General features: G+C 44.2%; 1 protein-coding gene across 1 annotated transcript in view; it reads left to right on the forward strand.

Annotated features, from left to right (window-relative positions):
* The window catches only part of LOC136829966 (transducin-like enhancer protein 4), a 162,110-nt gene extending 153,107 nt beyond the window's left edge, over window positions 1–9,003 (forward strand). Inside the window, exons 16-17 of the mRNA XM_067089141.1 lie at window positions 5,934–6,557; window positions 7,237–9,003. Of these exons, the coding sequence (XP_066945242.1) occupies window positions 5,934–6,557; window positions 7,237–7,344 (732 nt within the window). The 3' untranslated portion in view covers window positions 7,345–9,003. The remainder of the gene's footprint in view (window positions 1–5,933; window positions 6,558–7,236) is intronic.
* The last annotated feature ends 371 nt before the right edge of the window (window positions 9,004–9,374 follow it).

Raw genomic sequence — 9,374 nt, forward strand, 5'->3', positions numbered from 1 at the left:
CAATTATTCTGAATGCAGGTGCATCTTTTCCTTTTTTATCCACTTTCTTTAGCCCATGTTTGAAGAAACGATGAAAAGAAGGAAGAGGAACAAATAGGTTGTTGGCTAAACCACGCAGGAAAGGATGAAAGGGGCCTAAGATTCTGGGAAAACGGGAGAAGGAAGGAAATCCTTAAGCATGTGCATTTTTCACCTCGGCAAATTTTCGAACTGTGTTCACGATCTCATACACGCGTTAATGGACACGTGCTGGCTTTAGTTTGTTGCAGAATGTTCTAAGTTAATCTCTTTAATGTTGCAGTGATTTCAAGGATTAGGATTTATGGGAAGAATAATCCCTTCAGTCTGAAAGATTTTCTAGACTTCGGATTTATGGGAAGATTAATTCTTAGATGCTGAGGTGTTTTCAATAATAGGCTTGAGATTATTCTTCCTAAGTAATTTAGATCGTTGAAAAACATCCAAGGATTTAAGGGATTACTCTCCAAATAAATGCTACTTCATTCTTTGAGAGCCTTCTTAGTATATAAGGATTATTTTCCCAATAAATCCTACTTTTTGAAAATCCTTTTCAAACTGAATTACGCAAGATGACACCAACATGTAGGAGTCCCGGGAGATCTGAGGCTAAGATAAGTCACAGTGGTTTGCTTTTCTCTATAGATTAGGTGATGATAATGAGTTTTTACAGTATTCGAAATGATGATTGTAATTGCCAGTGTCCTAATGACCTTCGATTTCTCCGGCTATATTATAATTAGTGGGGGTTGGGGGGGGAGGGGATTGTGGTAGGGGGGAAAGGAGCCAAGACGTAGGCAGGAGTTTATTCTGGGCCTCATGACGAAGGGAGGGATACATTCAAAGACTATTCTGAGAAGTGGCCTGTGTTCCACTGCATTTTTCAGACGTTTTTGGAACCGGGCTCTTACATTCCTCAGCTGCTGCTGCTGCTGCATCGCGTAACAATGCTGTTGGGGGGAGGGTCTACAGCCCCACAAATCCCTCCCCCCTCCTCCATCCCCCTTCCCTTTCCCCTCCCAACTGCTATCACCCGCCATTTGCCCTCCTTTCTTCAACCATTGCCTTACTTATCCTCTTGTGAACCACAATATTTCCCTTCTATTCCCCATTCCCCATCCCCTACCTCCTCCCCTCCCCTTCCCCAGCAGTTGCCCTCCCCTGCTCCAGCCGTCACCACCTCCTCCTCCTCCTCCTCCTCCAAACCACCATTTTCCCTTCCTCTTCCCCTACCCCTTCCCAACCCCTCTCAACCTTCTCCTCCTCCTCTAAACCCCAATTTCCCCTCCCCTCCCCTTCCCAACCCCTCTCCTCCTCCACCTCTGAACCCCAATTTCCCCTTCCCTTCCCCTTCGCCACCCCTCCTCCTCCCCCTCCTCTCCTACGACCCAGAAGCGTAGGCGGAGCCAACACCTCTCATGTAATCCCCGAAGCTCAAAACAAGGATCCCCTCGAATCGGCAAATAATCTCGATTAAATCCTATTGGGCGATCTTAATCGCTCCTTCTAGCACTCTGTCTCATCCTATATCCCTCTCTATCCCATCCTATATCCCTCTCTATCCCGACCTGTCCAGCGGAGGATTAAGGATATAGGCAAGAAGCAGCAGCAACTCGCGAAGTGTGGAAGGCTTGTCAACGATCTAGAGGTTCCTCAAGGCGAGGATTTTCCTAATCTTCTGTTTCTTGAGGATTACTCTCCGAGGGGGTTTAAGCATTGTTTATTGCAGTCGTGGGGGGATTATCGCGTTGGAATCTCTCTCTCTCTCTCTCTCTCTCTCTCTCTCTCTCTCTCTCTCTCTCTCTCTCTCTCACATTTTATCAGTGGTGTCTGTTTGTGCCTTCCGTTAAGAAAGTTTCCAAAAGCAAACGTTGTTATTGATAAGTATTCAAAGTAGGAGCAATATATCAGAGAGAGAGAGAGAGAGAGAGAGAGAGAGAGAGAGAGAGAGAGATCCTGAATAAGAAACAAAATAACCAATAATGTTTTTATGCCAAAACATGGATTAATCAACGTGTATCTTTATTCCTCGGGGCACACGTCAAGACTCCCAATCTCACATAAACAATCTGGAGATCATGAATTCAAGGATACACCGGTTTGATCAGTCCTTGTAATAATTCTTTCCAGTACCTGGAACTCTCAGTCATCCTCAATGTTCCCTGAATTATAAAATAAACAAATAAGAAATTGTAGCTACTCTGTCTAGAAAGCGCATATAATATATATATATATATCATATGCTACATTTCCTATTTGGTTATTTTAAAGTTCAGGGAACATTGAGGATGGCTGAGAATTCCGGGTCCTGTACTAAAAGGCTTCCAAACCATTTAAGAAGAAAGTTGAATAAACATGAAACTTTTTTCGGGCAAAAATGAACGAGAAAAAATTGGACAGGCGACGAGCGTAGGGAATCTCTCTCTCTCTCTCTCTTTCGTTTTGTAACACCCTGTAGCAGCAGCCGAAGGCGAGAGGCGGATGATGTAAACACCACGAAAAGAGAAGAAGAAGAAGAAGGAGAAGAGAATAGAAACTCGTTGGTGGTGATCAAAGTTTCATCTCGGGGCATGTTGGACAAGATCAGGCCAGCACTGAGCACATGTTTCTGACACTCACTCTTGAGAGAGAGAGAGAGAGAGAGAGAGAGAGAGAATACTTGAATGCTTGTAGGATGGTTTCGTCTCTCTTTGGGAGAGGATGGAGGATGGGGGATTTTTACCTCGGCGAGGTATTCTTTTGTATGGTTTCGGGTATTTTGTGATGGAGAGAATTTGGGGTGGGAGGCCGGGTTTGGGAGGTTAACCCTTCGAGGTCCTCGAGACCGGAGGTTTGGGATTACCTCGTCGAAGCCGTCTGTGTGTGGGTTGTTAGAATTTGTAGTCAATATAGAAAGCAGTGGAGAGAGAGAGCGTAACTGTCAAATGATTCTTCCTCTATTGAGGAAAAGGATTACCTCTTCGAGGTAATCATTTGTCATTGAAAGCAGAGAATAAATATAGAAAAGAATAAAGAAGAAGGTTATAATATCGTCTCAGAAACGATAATAATAATAATAATAATAATAATAATAATAATTATAATAATAATTTTCACCAAATTTAAAAACACGTCAAAGATGGAGTCAGACATAGAGAGTACGACCACCCCAGTGGCACGACACCAGCAAGTCTCTCTCTCTCTCTCTCTCTCTCTCTCTCTCTCTCTCTCTCTCTCTCTCTCTCTCTCTCTCTCTGTGTTTACACAAGACCACAATAAAACATACGTGGAATTTCAAACCCTCCTCTTGCATACTTAACGGTGCCATTATATGATAATGCGGAGACCAACGAACTTACTCAGGCGATGACTCTCTCTCTCTCTCTCTCTCTCTCTCTCTCTCTCTCTCTCAGATACCGGGCTCAAAGCATGTAACGATAAAAATGCAACTTGAAGTTCAAGGAAGGAATAAAACTCTCAAGTTGGGAAATTAGCCATTTTGGCTTCTCTGTTACCACAGAGAGAGAGAGAGAGAGAGAGAGAGAGAGAGAGAGAGAGAGAGAGAGAGAGAGAGAAGAAAACTCAAAAAACGAAGACATAATAAGACATCAAGACATAGACACAAAGACACGGGGAGCAAGCAGTAAAGTAAGAGGAGGGAGAGAGAGAGAGAGAGAAAGAAACTTTAGGTTTGCCGAAAACGACTAAGACATTCAGAGATTAGACACTAGCAGTAAGAACAAGCAGTAAAGTAAAGAGAGAGAGAGAGAGAGAGAGAGAGAGAGAGAGAGAGAGAGAGAGAGAGAGAGAGAGAGAGAGGGGCAAGACTCACCCCTAACACGAAGTGACGTTTAGCCACCACGTAACTATTTTGGTTTGTCTTTTATTGCGATTCTCGCTGCTTTTAAAAAGCAGTGGTCTGCCTGCGACTCCGCCCGAGAATCAGTGATGTGATGATGATGATGATGTCTTTTTGGGTCTCTCTCTCTCTCTCTCTCTCTCTCTCTCTCTCTCTCTCTCTCTCTCTCTCTCTCTCTCTCTTCTCCTTTTACTGCTAGTTCTTATTGCCTTACTGCTTGTGTCTATCTCTGAATGTCGTGGTCATTTTCGACAAACCTCAATTCTCTCTCTCTCTCTCTCTCTCTCTCTCTCTCTCTCTCTCTCTCTCTCTCTGAATTCAAAAACTACCTAATGCCTGAATCTGAGCAGGAATAGAAAAAAAAATTAATTAATAAAAACAAAAGCTTGATCAATCAGACCTCATTGGATCTCTTTAAGGGTTGCACGTAAGCTTGATCAATCAGACCTCATTGGATCTCTATAAGGGTTGCACGTAAGCGTGGGTATTTTGGCTCACAGGTCACGTGACCTGGGTACGCAGGGGACGTTATAGATGCGGTGCTCACATTCTGTCTGATTGGGTCCTTGTCATGCGTACCCGAATTTCCTCTTTATTTATTTATTTATTTATTTTGTTTAGGTATTTTTTTGCTGTTTTATATTTTATTTTAATATTTTATCATTGCATTTTTCCTCTTACTATTAATATTTTATTTTTGTATTTTTTCCTCCTAATAATTTATTTTTTATTGCATTTTTTCTTTATTTTATTTACTATAAAATTTTCCTCTTAATATTTTATATCCTGGTGTATTTTTATCTTGACATTTTATTTCATCTTGTCTTTTACTCTTAACATTTTATTAATATTTCATTTTCTCGATATTTTATTTACTGTTGCATTTTTTTATCTTATTATTTTGTTTAATATTCATGAGCAGTTATATTGTGATTTTAAAGATAAAATAGGAAAAAAGACTGCGTACTTTTTTTTTACTTATTGCAATCAGTAAGACTTATTTTGATAATCTCTGCCAGAAAGGTTATCAAAACTATTTTTTTTTTCATAATTCTTATTTTGAGTCACTTCTTTACTATCAGAAGGTTCTCAGTCCACTTGTGCGAATGTCTGGAATGGGATGAAGTCGTATGAATGACAGAATATGACGGGAATGGGAATGGGAATTGAATATTAGATAGGAAAATGAAACTGATTAGAAAACAGGTGGATTTGGGCAGGATCAAATCTAGAGAAATGTGACGTGATATATAAAATATAAAAACCCATCAACTGTCGAATTATTGTAATGGTAGAGAACGACTACTTAATCCTAAGTAGCAGTCATGTCCAAAAATCCTTCCCTCCCCCTACAACTCCCCATTCCTCCCCCCCCCCTCCCCCTCCAGTCTTGGAATGGGAACCCCCTCTTGCGACCATTAGTATTCGCCCCGTGATTCCAGCACCAAGCTATTCGACTCGGCTGCCATTGGAGCCCTCCCCCTTGTCCCAAAACACCCCCCTGCCCCTTATACACCCCTAACATCCCGACACCCTTCCCCCCACCTCCATTCCCACCCCCTTCCCCTCCCCACTCAAACCGATAGGATTATTGCAGTGTTTTACTGGGGGTTGGTCAGTCGAGGTTTATCTTCGGCCTCGCCTACTGAATGGCTAATGAGATATGGAAGGAGGAAGGAAGGAGGGAGAGCCTTTGGAGGAATCTCCTGACGTTCTCAGGGGCGTGGGGTCCTTCAAAAGCCTCTGGAGGGGAGAGGTGCTTTCCGAGGAATCCTTTGTAGCTGGGGTTTAGAAAATATATTTATTGCTTTTTTACAGGTTTTGTTCGTGAGCTTCTTCGAGGGAGGAATGTCATAATGTCAGTTTCTTGGTATGGCAGGAGGAGGAGGGAGACTTCCTTGGAGGGATGCCCTTGCGTTTTCTGGGGCGTGGGGAGGGGCGGGGGGAGGTCCTTCAAAAGCCTCTGAAGGGAGAGGTACTTCTGAGGAATCTGTTTTATCTAAGATATATAAGATTGTATTTATTGCTTGAGATGACCAATATTATAATGTCATTTTCCTCTTTCCTCTCTTTCCAGCAACGTGACAGCTACATCAGATCCGTGAAGCTCCTGCCTGACGGAAGAACCCTTCTGGTGGGCGGCGAGGCCTCCACCCTCAGCATCTGGGACCTGGCCACGCCCACGCCCAGAATCAAGGCCGAGCTCACCTCGGCCGCCCCGGCCTGCTACGCCCTGGCCATCAGCCCCGACTCCAAAGTCTGCTTCAGCTGCTGCAGCGACGGGAACATCGCGGTGTGGGACCTCCACAACCAGACTCTGGTGCGGCAGTTCCAGGGGCACACCGACGGGGCTTCTTGCATCGACATCTCCCCCGACGGGACCAAACTCTGGACGGGGGGCCTCGACAACACCGTCAGGTCGTGGGACCTCCGGGAGGGAAGGCAGCTGCAACAGCACGACTTCACCAGCCAGATCTTTTCGCTGGGCTTCTGCCCCACGGGCGAGTGGTTGGCCGTGGGGATGGAGAGCTCCAACGTGGAGGTGCTCCACGTCAACAAGCCGGACAAGTACCAGCTCCACCTTCACGAAAGCTGCGTCCTGTCGCTCAAGTTCGCCTCCGCCGGGAAGTGGTTCGTCTCCACCGGGAAGGATAACCTTCTCAATGCCTGGAGGACCCCCTACGGAGCATCCATATTCCAGGTGAGTGGTTGATTGACTGATGGCAAAGATATTCTCGTTTGCTTGACAGATATTGCTGATACAGTAATGCATTTGGTGTCATAAGGGTGTAGATATTCTCTCTCTCTCTCTCTCTCTCTCTCTCTCTCTCTCTCTCTCTCTCTCTCTCTCTCTCTCTCTCTCTCTCATATCTAGTGATATTCTCTTAGTTTGCGTTAATCTGCCTTTTCCAGTCAAAGCAATTCTGAAGTATTTAATATCAAAGAATAATGATACTTGAGATAACGTCTCTCTCTCTCTCTCTCTCTCTCTCTCTCTCTCTCTCTCTCTCTCTCTCTCTCTCTCTCATGTCGTATTAAGTAATATCCTCTCAGTTTGCGTTCATATACAATACCTTTTTCTGTCAGCGCAATTGTAGAGTATGTATTTTTTTTGTCAAAAGAATACTTGATATATGACGTCCATGCTCTCTCTCTCTCTAAACCCCCCCAAAAATATTAAAAACTCCATCTTTCTGTCTCTTGAAAAATGTTACCTTATAGATTATAGCAATGTATCTCACCTTATAGATTATAGCAGTGTATCTCTCTCTCTCTCTCTCTCTCTCTCTCTCTCTCTCTCTCTCTCTCTCTCTCTCTCTTTCTCCTATCCACCATTGCAAATTATGCCTTCTGATAATATTTTTTCTCTCGTCCCACAGTCAAAGGAGTCATCGTCAGTCCTAAGCTGCGACATCTCAGCCGATGACAAATACATCGTCACAGGATCCGGAGACAAGAAGGCCACAGTCTACGAGGTCATCTATTGAGGAGGACTCCTCCCCCTCCTCCTCCTCCTCCTCCTCCTCCTCCTCCTCTTGGAAAAGAAAACATGATAAAGGAAAAAAGAAAGCAAAAAACATTCCCAGAATCGTCGGCGGAAAAATAAATCGGGGGTGTCTCATCTTCCCGACTTGGAAATGTTAAGAGAAACGGTGAAAAGTTTTCAAAGATTGAAGATGCTGAAGAGAGATCTTTGCCTTCCCAATAAAAATAAAAAAGACGAAATGTAAAATTACGAGCGAAGGGATATTCAGGGACGCGAAAATATGTCCCTTTATTCATTATTAAGTTGCTCACTCGCTCGATTCACCTCGTTTTTATCATTAATTTCTCTCCCGTCAAAAAAAAAAATAGAAAAAAAAATACCGCAGCTTCTTCGGTTGTGAGTCATCATCCCACGCGTTGCAATGTCATCATCATCACCTACCTCATACTCATACATAATTATTTAATTATTAATAACGTGATGTTGTTACAAGAGGCTGAATTGCCATTGGGTTAATGGCACCCCCCAAAAAAAAAAATACTTTCCCCCTATGCAACGAAAGACGAGAAGATTGGAAAGGACGCGGAGGCTAATGCATTCAGACACTGAGAGAAGAAGAAGAAGAAGAGAGAGAGAGAGAGCAGACACTGAGAGAAGAAGAAAAAGAGAGAGAGAGAGAAGAGAGAGAGAGAGAGAGAGAGAGAGAGAGAGAAACAACTATATTCATACGTCAGTGACTGACGTACTTGACACGTGGCTTTCTCAGGCCGAGATACGTCGTCCCAAAATCAAGTCGGACCCCAAACCAGGAGTAGCATTGCTGGAAATTCTGTGGAAGGCCATGGGATGGTATATATTTATCTGTCTATGCTTTCTGGAAAGCCATCAGACAAGCACTTTGCGCCTTTGGAGCCTCTCCCTCCAAAGATGGTTCCCGAGGCCTCTTACACGAAGGCAGAAGGCTCCAAGGAAGGCTGGATACCTGGAAGAAGAACCACGGAAGGCTGGATACCTGGAAGAGGAACTGTGACACGGGACCTCTTTCGTCTCTAGGTGATCAGTCACTCCTTTCCTCTCTCTCCAGTCAACACCAGAATCAGAATCAAAGGGCCAACTGGATTCCAGAATCAGAAAGATACTTTGGTTCCAGAATGGGAGTGGCGGTCGAATTCCAGAATCAGGACAACTGGATTCCAGGATGAGGAGGATTGCTAGATTCCACCATCAGTAGAGCTGCTGGATTCCAGAATCTGGAGGACACCTGGATTCCAGAATCTGGAGGACACCTGGATTCCAGAATGAGAATGCCAGTTGATTTAAAGAGCCAGGACAGCTGGTTCCAGAATGAAAAGGACCGGTTGATTCCACCATCAGTAGGACAGCTGGATTCCAGAATGGGCGTGACAGTCGAATTCCAGAATCAGGACACCTGGATTCCAGGATAATGACTGCTAGACTCCACCATCAGTAGGACAACTGGATTCCAGAATGGAAGTGACAGTCGAATTCCAGAATCAGGACACCTGGATTCCAGAATAACGAAAGCTAGATTCCACGTGCTGGATTCCAGATTTAGAAGAGCAGTTGAATTTCAGAATCGACCAACAGAATTCCAGACAGAGAAGAGCATTTGGATTCCAGTCGGAATTCCAAGTAAACAGAGGATAGAAAAAGAAGCAAAATCACAAGAGATGCCACTGAAGAAGAAGAAGAAGAAGAAGAAGAAGAAGAAGAAGAAGAAGAAGAAGAAGGAGGAAGAACCTCAGACCGAGAAGAATGGAATGCAAATGGACTGGCCAACGAGATTTTGTAGCTACAAGAGTTCGTAGAACGTTTTACAAGCCGTGGGCGTCAGGGAGGCACTAGAATAAACTCTGACCAGCGGACTGGACGGCCGGTGGGCTAGGGAATGGAAGCTTATCTGGTACAAGTTGGGGTTTCACAAGTGGGAATGCTGTGTTCCAAAGTGTAATGACCCGAGATAAAGATAGCGGAGACAAACGGGGGAGGTTTGACCTGACTTCTATGTGA

This window comes from Macrobrachium rosenbergii, chromosome 45, assembly GCF_040412425.1.
Source record: "Macrobrachium rosenbergii isolate ZJJX-2024 chromosome 45, ASM4041242v1, whole genome shotgun sequence".
NCBI classification, from domain to species: domain Eukaryota; kingdom Metazoa; phylum Arthropoda; class Malacostraca; order Decapoda; family Palaemonidae; genus Macrobrachium; species Macrobrachium rosenbergii.